Below are 11,046 nucleotides of genomic sequence, written 5' to 3' on the forward strand. Positions count from 1 at the left end.
CAAACACTGGTGGAAGTGTTGAGTTCAGGGCCGGCTCCTCCGCGTGACGGGATTGTGTCACGCTGTCGGAAAGTTGATACGTGCAAGGTCCTCATCTGAGAAATGTACACAGAGAGGGAGATAAAGCTGGAGACTCAGATTACATTAGAGGTGGAAAGTTCAGGTCCAGAAAGTTAAAATCCAGACCAATATTTTGTTTCAACCATCCAGTTGGATACTCAGTGACTGAGATTCTTTATTGGTTGGTTGAAACAAAATCCTGGTCTGGATTTGTACTTTCTGGACCTGAACTATCCACCGCTGGAAAAGACCAACAGCGTAATCCCAGGAGTCTTTTTACAAAAGTATAACACACCATGTTGCTTTCCAGTTTACACACTCAAATGGTGTGTAAAGTGGACGGTGACGCATAGCGCACTCTCAAATAAGCACAGTCTAAATATACCAGCATCTCTCAATAAATGAATGAATAATGAATTTCCCACGTAATAGGGGATTTTTACTTTTTTTTCCCCCCACCTCCGAGTCTTAAATGCAATAGAACATTAAATAAAACATAACCCACGCAGACGCTAAAAATGTTTGAATGTTTCCAGACATGTCTGAACTGACTCACTGTTTACGGCTTGTCGAACTGTACTGGCCGCATGAATTAAACAATTAAGTGCTTTAATACTAAGGGAAGTAGGTCTCGATATGCTACATTAATGCTGAAACAGCCTTCAATACATATATGAGTTAAAATAGAGCTTGTTCTGCATGACTATGAGTGTCAGGGCTTGAGGGTGATCTCTGCGTAAGCCAGACTTGCTGTTTTACGACTCTTTTTCCCTCTGAGGGTCTTGTGCCCTGTGGTCTACTGGTCATCTGGGAGAGGGGAATATCCTGCTTATAATGGCATCATGCTAGTCCGCATTGTGTCGCCCCCTACAGGTCCTCTGTGAACTTACAGGTAGTGGCCTACGAGAGTGATTTGCCAATGAAGGGATAAATTCACAGGAACTGCTGTGTCTCCTTGGTTCTCTGAATGAGCGTGGATTCCTAAAGCATCATGAGGTCCTCCTCATATCATGGTGGTTGTCCGGAGCTACCGGCCTGGAGGCCTTTTCATGGAGTGCCCTTGTCGGGAGGTGTTCAGACCCATGTTTTGGTTCCTGCTAAGGCTCAATGTCACTTTCTGGCAGTCAGCCTTGTGGTCCGCCCGCACGCGGCGAAGCGCTGCTTTGCTCTCGCTTTGTTGATGCTGCCTTCGAGATAACTCGTTCTCTCATTTTTCGGCATGGTTGTTGCCCCTGGAAACAAGTACGACGCATGTATTAGTCAGTAACCCCAGAGGGTGCAGAACCTTGGACCTCTCTGGTTAGCTTTGAACTGATTTAGCATTGAGAGACTTCATGTGGTTCACCATTATGAATCAGCAATAACCCAAGTATTAATTTATTTCCTGAGTTTCCATTGGTATATGGTCAGAAATTGGCCTTGGGCAGAAACTTCTATACTTTGAATTCAGTTGCATCACCGGATAAATAGTGCAAACGAAATACCTCACTGCAAGCTGCGATTCCGGAGCATCGGACTCATTTCTGACTGAACATTTGTCCTTAAACACTGTCCTGTATGGCCACATTCAGTCTGAAATGATCAGCCCTGCAGTACTAATAGTATCAAATGTCACATTTTACATCCATCCGCGGCGGTAGTGGAATTTCCATCAGGTTCTGTCAGTGTAAATTGATGTGATTGGACAAAGCGAGCCTGCATGTGATCAGGACTTCTCAGAGAGAGGTGGCCCTCTGGTACACATGTTCTGGGAGGTACTTTGCAGTTCGTTCAATAATCAGATTCACTGATAGTATTTTTCATGTTATTTTCTTTCGCTAACTGGTGAATGATTGTCTGTGCAAATCGGAGCTACGAGTCTTTGGGCTGTGGAACGTCGACCTCACGAACACGGGCGAACACCTGACACAGAGAGCCGAGGCACCCCAGCGCCGAGGTGCGATGTCACAGTGTGGCCCAAAATGCTCTGTAGATTAGAGACGTCTGACATACCTGGGAATGGTCGTCAGAGACCGATGGTCCAGCAGCTAACAGATACTGACAGACATATGCAGCTCACCATACTGGTTGCTCCCAAAAGCAAAGCAGTGGATGGGGAGTGGGGGAATCCCTACGGGTCACACGGACACACCCCCATGTCCCCTAGTGTATATATGAACCCATAAATAAACATATGTGATATTACTCATGAAAAGGGCGGTACAATAAATGAAACAGGACAACACGTCAGCCACAAACAGACCAGACCACAACAGCATCATACACAGAGACGCTGACATACCCACGTCGAGGCCACGCTGCTCCTGCCATGTGGAATCAGTAACGAAACTCGCAACGTTATGTTTTATAAGCGGAAAATCCCAGCACTTAAAATGTAATTTAAACCTTTCATTACCATAAAGGCAACGTCCACGTGGCACCAGAAATGTTAATATTTCCTTTAACCAGCCAAACATTCCTGACCGCTGATGCATCTTGCTGTTTTGGGTGCTGGGTCAGATTATTCTGTCTGACAGTATTTGCTTATGAGACTCAGGCTGTACCCTAAAAATACCCTCAAGAGTCAGGCACGCTTGTTCCCTGACTGGATTCCCAGGGCTTGTTCCCCAAACGAAAATGAGGCGTTTGTTTCTGAGCTGGGGGTGACACCTTCACATGTGCTGTGTGCCCCCCTGCTTCCGGCTCCAGGACCAACACAACCTTGTACTGGATAAGCAGTCCGCAATGATGGATGGATGGATGGATGGATGGATGGATGGATGGATGGATGGATGGATGGATGGATGGATGGATGGATGGACGGACTTTCTAAGGTGCCTGGTGAATGACATGGCGCTGCGATCTGGCCAGGTGTCTGCCTGTTTGAAGATGCCAAACAGAAACAGGTAGCTCCCGACACAGTGACCCACGCTGATCTGCTTAACTCTGGGAGATCTCCTCAGCTGAGCGGCTTTCATACCTATCAAGCATTAAACCACTGTCTCCCAGCCTGTAAGCTGCACAGAGTCTGGTCAAAGTGACACTTACTTCCCCTTTTATGCCGTGTTACATGGTCAACTCTTCATGCTTCAGACCTGCATGATGGTCTCTGTCCAGGACTGAATGAACAAAGTGAATGAATAAAGTGTGGGAGTGACATGGGAATCAGTCCTGGATGCTGGACGCAAACCTTCAGGGCCCACATGAGGTCAAGAAATCACACACTGATGATTCGAGTTCTAGTGTACAACCCATGAGCTTTAATGAAGCAAAAATACTGTAAAATAAATTAGATAAAAAAAACACAGCCACAAGCACTGATCTGCTTTGTACAACACAGCAATGTAACGTATCAGAATCTCTGTATATACAGAATAATCCTTTTTTTTCAGTCTCAGTTCATACACGGTCACCGGTGGCGTTTCTTCTGCCGTGAGAAACGCAGAATAAAAAGAAAATAAAACACAACCATGTTGTCCCGTTGTCTCTTTTCCAGGTTTTGTACAAGATTAAAGTCGGGAGTAGCGTCACCAGCAAGGACGATCTCAACTCCGAAAGACCGTTTAAATATGACATCGAGGGGGGAGAGGTGGGGGGGGTGCAGCATTATAAACGTCTCACAGCGAATCTGTTTCACGGGGTGGGGGGGCGCGGAATGGTAGGAGGGGAGGAGAGCGTCCCCCCCCTCCCCTCCCCCGACTCCTCCCATCCCGGTTCCGAAATTCCTAAACGAATCAGACGCAGATGTGCAGCGATTCCCGCCTGCCCCTCCACGCGCACGTGTTCTGCGTGTTCAGTCGCTGTCAGGATGCGGGTCCTGTCCTGTGAGCGGATTAACAGCAGTGTCGGAACGTTCGGGACTCTGACAGAACGCCTGATGGAACGCTGTGTAGACCGTCGCTTCACACTAATGACTGGTGATGGTCCCTCGACATCTTTGGTGCATTAAGAGGACATATTTAAAGATGTATTACGAGCGGCGGCTCTGATTAATGTTTGCTTTTCTTCTCTGCTTATTACGTTCACGTGCTGTGAAATGTGGATCTTTAATCCGTTCCGAGAATCCGATTCCCTCTCGATCAAAAAACTGGTCAGGATGTTGGTTTAGTGCAAATTATCAACGTTTAGAACGTCTGAAAACAAAATACGATAATAGAAATTACAAACATAATAATAATAAAAATAATAATAATAATAATAGAAACAATAATAATAATAATAATAATAATAATAATAAAAATAATAGAAATAATCATTATTATTGTGTAGAGAAGTGTTTGGCTCCAGCAGCTGGACAAATTAATTCTTTCAAGTATCTCTCAACAATTAAAACTGGTAACAAGTACTTCCAAAACAAGTATCAAAAAGTCTTCCTTTTTAAGCAGGTAAACAATTCCGAAATGAATGAACAGGAATGACATGTAATACTTGACATGTTGCATAGATGTACGCTGGTTTTCAGGCACCGTTTCAGCTCCGTCATGGTACTGCGGGGACCCCCCCCCCCCCCCCCCCCACACACACACACACACACACACACACACACATACACATACCCCCCCATCCCCGCCGTACCTCACCACATAAATACTCTGTCCTCCCCGCCGTACCTCCATTTGTAACAAAAATATATTACGTATCTCTCTCTTTTTCTTAATCTGAAAGTGCCACAGAGACTGTCCTCCTGTCAGCTTCACTCACTGCCGAACAATTTGGCGTCGTCTCGAAGTAAGGCTTCGAGTCCATGACCAGCGGCGGGATGGTGGCTTGGTGGCCGCGCTCGCCCTGCCCCGCCCCCCTTGATCCCAGGCCCGCCTCCCCCCTCACAGACGCACAGGCGTAGTGGGCTGATGCTTTCCCGTGTCCCGCGGACCTTAGGAGCAGCCGCACTCCTCCACGATCATGTTCTGGATGTCTTTCTTGACGATCTTCTGCTCCTCGTTGTAGTAGAGCATGGACATGGCGCGGAGGCGCGTGGGCACGCAGCACGACTTGATGTTTGTGAAGGGGCTGTAGCCACGCATGCGGTAGTGGTTGATCACCGTCGAGTGGAAGGAGAGGGAGGAGCCTGTGATGCTGGCCACGTGACTGGGGCAGTCACCCTCGCAGTAGTTGGCGTGGTAACCGGTGGGGGCGATGATCCAGTCGTTCCAGCCGATGTCCTTGAAGTTGACGTGGAACTGCTTTTTGCAGCAGATGCGGATCTTGCCGTCGCATTCCAGGCCCCGCTTGCGGCGCCGGTGCGGCTGGTTGCCGGCTTGGCGCACCACCACCATGAGGAAGGGCCTGTGGGACTGCTCACGCTCGCGATTGGAGGCCGGGGTTAGCACCGGCGTGGCGTTGGACTCGGCACACTGCTCACATGACACCGTCAGGCTCAGCGTGCTGGCGCCCTGCTCCAGCAGTGTCTGCACGGCGCCCGACACCGGGAACGTGTGCCAGCCGCTGCGGCGCGTGTCCACAGCCTTCTGTGCCATGGACACCTCACGGATCTGTCCGTCCGGGGCTTGCTGGCGCTGCAGCAGCCTGATGGTGACCCGGGCCCGGCTGCGGTTAGTCTTGGCCAGCTTGAGGAACAGCCAGACATTGGCCTGCTCCACCAGAGACATGTCACTGCCTTCTTTCGAGATCTGGAAGTTGATGGCATCTGGAGAATCTCCTGGAAAGAGCAGAGAGGAACGTTTCAACTTGAGTATCAAGCAGCTGTTCACTGGCACCTGAAGGACCCCCGTGATTCAGGGCTGCCCAATGTCTGCCGGTTTTTCTGAATTCACCTCAACCCCATTCGAGTTACTGCTGCCCACATTATGGAATATCTGCAGGGAGATGGATATGGCGGCATATGACAAAGGGTCACAAATGGATTCGAAAGTGATCTTTACAAAAATGCAACAAAAAATGACATGAACCTTTTAGAGACATGTGCAAAAAGACCACCACCTTTAACACACGGATGACGTCCTCATAATGGAAGCCGAACAGCTGAACAAAATTCGGGCAGAAGTAGCACCGAAGCACAGAGCTCAAAGCCACGCTTTCTCCTGTCTCCCATCCGTATGGCTGTCTGCATGTCTTCTCTGACGCCATATCATCCCCCCAGTTCCGGTGTGGATGTGAGGCACGTTCAGCGTGCTACAACAAGAGTCGCAATAAAAAATGCGGTGTCTTGGACCCCTGCAAGCTTCCAGGAGGCTCACCATGCACTTTCACTAACCCTCGGCCAACACGCCCCCTTCAGGACCTTCCTTGCCATATGGCTGGGAACCAGTAAGGAGCAGCAGCCGGCAGAAGCTCAGCTTGGTGTAACTCTTTCCCGACAGTCGATGATGCAATCAGCCTGTATGTCTGGTCATAGGAGACGCCGGTGGGCTGTTTATGAGATTAGAGCTGCATTTTAATCCAGACTGCGCACAGTAATAATAACAATAGCATAGCATCAGTGTGTGTGTGTAAACTAAACAGTCGTCACAGAGCTGTCCAAACACAGCTGCTGATGGGGAAGTATGAGTAGCCGGCCTGCCGTCTGCCTGTGCCCCCAACACTGGTGCATGAGGGGGGCGAATGCGGGCCTTCAGGTGGAGGATCTCACCTGGAAGTTGCTTTGGGCCATGGGACACAAGTCCCGGGATGATAGAGGCGGAAGCCACACATCTTCAGAACGATAACAACATTTGCACATCCCTTTCCTCACCCTGAGGATTCAGGGACAGGGGAGTCTGACAGTTTACTAAACTGCCTCGCCAAGAGCAGCGTGTTCAATAAACGGCCTCTCCCTCGCATTGGGGGGGGTGGGCCGCTCCAATAAGGTGCCTCCCAGGTAATATTTCCCATCAAGGAGAGCTGTGGTTGTATTGGTAAAAGCTGTTCAGAAGTGTGGCCCTCAGACCCTCGCAGGAGGGGCCCCCTCTCATTTCTGAAGGGTGAAGCTCGACACCGGCCGGGATCCCGAACCCCACCCCTACTGTAGCTGAAAGCTTTATAAGGCACCAGTTTCAGATGCTCACTGTAGACATGGTTCTCACCTGGGCACTTATGTTACACTCATATCCCTTGTGACACAGCTACCTGTCCTCAAAGCTGAAACTAGTCATATAATAAAAAAACAGCTAAAAAAAATAGCTTTTCATTTGTAGCATTAATCCACAGCAAAGCTAATATTTGCAAAGTTTATCTGTCCTGATTGGGGTTATAGCTAGCCTGACCTCTGGGGGTCGCTCAGGGGTCACACCGATGGTTACCGCTGTCACACAGAGGCAGTGACAGGGTAGGCTGTGCTCCTGAATCCTCACTGTACTTCCTGCTAACTGCTCATGGTTCGACTCTAAAGACCATAGTGCCACAGGGCGAGGAGTGCCGGTGGGGGGTAGTCCACAGTCCGTGAGTACTGAAAAGTGGGCCAAAGATCAGCCACACCCCCTCCCCCCTGTCGGTCATGTGACTCTCACGGTCTATGTTCAACTGGAGGTGAATCTATGGCCTGGAACACAGATCCACAACAGAGCCATAGCAGGCGAGGAGGTGAATTACAGCCTCCTGACAATTCTAACCTTTCTGGGATCTGCTGAGGAAGCCCTCATCTCACACTCCCTCTCCCAGGGCAGGGGGGGGGGGCGCAAATGCTTGGCAGGTCAGTGAAAAACTGAACATAACTCTCTCCATTCTCTTCTTGTCAGACTGTCCGTCCGGCAGTCGAGCGCCCGGCTGCGCGATATCCCCAATCACAACGGCCATCACGCATCGCGATTTGTACATAAACAAACGTGGCCTGGGTTTCCTGAGCTGGTAAAAGTGATTTTCTTTGATCTCGCGTCCACTAATGTGCCAGAAAGCAGGTCACAGGAGCATAAACCCAAATGCACGTCGGCCGGCCGCGTGACGGGTTGCCATGAATAAAGCCCGGGTGCGACGCCCCCTAATTAATGGTGACAGGAAAGCCCCAGACCGGGCAGGGGGGGTGGAGGACGAACATGCTAGGACTCCCTGACAGCTTGAAAAGTCTGCCCAGTAAACGGGGAAAACGGCCTGAAGCGTCATTTTAGCCATGAAACATAAGGAACCGGCAGAGGTTTCACTTCGGCTTCCCGAAAACGGCCAACCGCGGTTTGGGCGGCACATTCCTGTTCTGATGTCGTCTTCCTTCCTCTTCGCGATCGCGTTGGCCGTGCGATGTCGGCGGCGTAAAGCGGACGTCACAGGCTACGGTGGAATGTTCGGCAAACAGAGCAAATTTATGAATGAAACTCTGAGCCGGAAAGCTCCCCCCCCCCCCCCCCCCCCACCCCAAAAAAGCATTATTGGTCCGTCTAGTGAAGCGTCTTAGAAAATCGAAGGGAAAGGAGCTCAGTGGACATGTGACCAGAGCGCCACTAACAGTCTGACAGGCATCTCTGTTCAGATCATCCATCCCAGGGACCCCCGCCATCAGACAGTCCCCAGAAATGACGTTCAGCTGAATGGTGCTATTCCACACTGGTGCCAGTCCTCTGATTTGGACCGGACCCGGTCCTCCTCAGCTCTCGGTAACACCTTCAGCTTCACACGTCTTCGATGGGCCCTTATCCCAGCAGGCTGCAAATAGCCTGGAGTTTCTTTGGCATATAAATACTCTTTATACGGTTCTTCTATGCCGCTACATTGCCCCGTAAACTAGACCAAACCCCTCGGCCACAGCAAGCACAGCCAGATAAACAGCAGCACACCAGCCTGCACTTCGACGTTAATATGCCAGCCGTTGTTGAGAAATGCACTACTGTGTCGGGAAAATGACGAACAATGAACGTTACGGAAATAAACTTTGGCAGCCCGGCGTACAGTAACATGTACAGTAAGAAGCGTCTAACTTTATTTAAGTGAATATCTGCAGAGCATCTGAGGACAGGAAAGTCGTTCATATTTCACTTTTAACTTGAAAAGCTCCCAAAGCCTGAAAGAGGACAGGCATGTCGGCAGACAGGAGCGATTAGTGTGCTTCCTGCCCCGAGGGATAGAGAGCGGGAGAGGTCAGCTGTCCCAACAGCACACGCTGCTGTTTGCGCGGCTCTCATGTTCGACTGGAGGGGAAAGTCGATTCCGGCGTGGGTCAATATGGGGGAAGCCTGGTCCCGGGGGCGGGGGTAAAGGGAGTCGGCATCTCCAGCTGGTCGGGGGACTTCTGCCTCCCGCTTCCCTGCTCCGCTAACGGGGAGTGGATCCCGCGGCTCAGGGGGACGGGATGCTCGCCACGTGGCTCCGCCAGCCAGGAGGTCTGTCTCAGCACCGGTCCTATGCACCCTTGGGGTGTCAAACCCTGTTCGCTTGGCGCTGACCCCTGGCTGTGGGTGTCCAACTCTTGGAAACCCCCCTGGCTGGATGCGGCGCCCCCTCCTTCCCTCCCCCCCCCCCCAACGGGCTGTTGCTCACTGCCGCACTCGCCTGCATTCCTTCAGGTGCTGTTTATTTAGCGACTCACTCTCCCAGTGCCGTAACTCTGCGGCTGCCTTCCAGCTCCACGTCCCCCCCACCCCAAACCCTCCTCTGTAGCTTCACGCTGAACTTCTCAGCTGGTTTTAAAACCAGTCGCGGGCAATGAAGCCGGTCAGCATCACTCCCCAGTAACTCTGTCAGTACCAGTAAAGTCGGCAGCCACTGTAACCCGCAACCCAACCCAACCGGGGGAGCGGGTGGTTAGAACCTCGACTATACTCTGCTGGAAGCACGTGGAGTACAGAATGTTATGCCGGGAGAGTGCCCCCACGGACAGGGTTGCGTGACCCTGCACTAGATAGCGCCCCCTTCCACCCCAACCCCGGCAGCGGGAGCCTTTACAGAAGCCGGAGATGGGGCAGCCCCCACAATCACACTCACAAAAGCCCTACACGGGGCCACAGCCCAGGGCAGCGGGGTCTTTACACATGATTACGGTGCGATTCTTTTGAGCAGCAGGAGGTAACCAGATGCCGGGGGGGGGGGGGGGGGGGGGGGGTGCGGAGGCGCTGCCTGACTGATTCAGCTGCTTTTCTCTTTTTAAGTCAACAGGTCTCCTTAAGCCCCTGATATCTGCAGGTGCTCTTAATTAAGCAGCGCGCAGCACCCCTCCCCACCCAGCAGGGGGCGCCCCTTCAAAGAAGTAGGTTTACAAACCTGCCTGAGAGGGTTAGAACCGCACCGGCAGGGCAGCGCCGGGGCTCCCTGCATACACACAGACGAGGGCGTGGACACACATCTGCAGAGCTCACCTGCCTCGGCGAAGGTGATGATCTCGGAGGTGAGCTCGGCCAGCTCGTCCATCTCGGCGCGGCTCTGGCCCTCGTCCTCGATCTGCACGCTGCCGTCGTCGCTGACACGGCCCACGTGCAGCTTCTTGATGGCATTGAGCAGGGCGGCGCGAGGCACTGGCTGCGTGATGTTGGGCCGTGCGCTCAGGTGCAACATACTGAGGATGTGTCGCTTCACCGCCTCCACCATGTCCTGCTGACCCGACGTTGCCCCCTCCCTCGCCATCCGTGCCAGCGCGCAGGACGGGCAGTCAGTGGCCAGGGGCGACAGCTGATCAGTCCCCTTGGCCAGTGCCGGCCCTGCAGCGACCCCACTGGGGGTGGGAGAGCCCCCCCCGGCCAAGATCCCACAGAGCAGGAGCAACAATCCCGTGAGCAGCACCAGCGAAGACATCCTGCGACGGACGCAACTGGCAGGCGGTGAAACAGCGCTTAAGAGCTCAGAGACACACACGCTCCCCCCCCACCCCCCCGCGGGCAGAAGGACAAAGAGGCTGCGGCGTGTCTGCGTTCACACACCGGAGAGAGTCGGACACCAGCTCACGTGCGTGCAAGTGCGTGTGCGCGCGAGTGTGTGAGTTTGAAAAAAGTTTGCTAGAACGAGAGCGTAACTTCAGAGGAAAAAGTACAATCCCTGGCTGAGAGGAAATGCACGGAGCGAGAGGGCAGGAGGGCTGCTGGCTCTGGAGAGAAGCAGCGCTGGGCTGCTGTCCCCACGAAGTGATGAGTGGCTGGCCCGCCTGGTGCCTGTGGA

General features: G+C 52.2%; 1 protein-coding gene across 2 annotated transcripts in view; it reads right to left on the minus strand.

Moving 5' to 3' along the window:
* The window catches only part of inhbab (inhibin subunit beta Ab), a 254,389-nt gene extending 243,655 nt beyond the window's left edge, over positions 1-10,734 (minus strand). Inside the window, exons 1-2 of one of the 2 annotated variants that reach the window (XR_007387437.1) lie at positions 10,254-10,734; positions 4,620-5,698 (exon numbers count right to left, since the gene is read on the minus strand). Coding sequence is in view for 1 of the 2 variants with exons in the window: in XM_049002158.1 (XP_048858115.1) it covers positions 4,914-5,698; positions 10,254-10,686 (1,218 nt within the window). In the remaining variant the exon portion in view is untranslated. Of the gene's footprint in view, positions 1-4,562; positions 5,699-10,253 lie in introns of those variants that run through there. The other variant, XM_049002158.1, reaches the window with a different exon arrangement.
* Between the last annotated feature and the right edge of the window lie 312 nt (positions 10,735-11,046).

The sequence above is a fragment of the Brienomyrus brachyistius genome, unplaced genomic scaffold (assembly GCF_023856365.1).
Source record: "Brienomyrus brachyistius isolate T26 unplaced genomic scaffold, BBRACH_0.4 scaffold64, whole genome shotgun sequence".
In the NCBI taxonomy this organism is placed as follows: Eukaryota; Metazoa; Chordata; class Actinopteri; order Osteoglossiformes; family Mormyridae; genus Brienomyrus; species Brienomyrus brachyistius.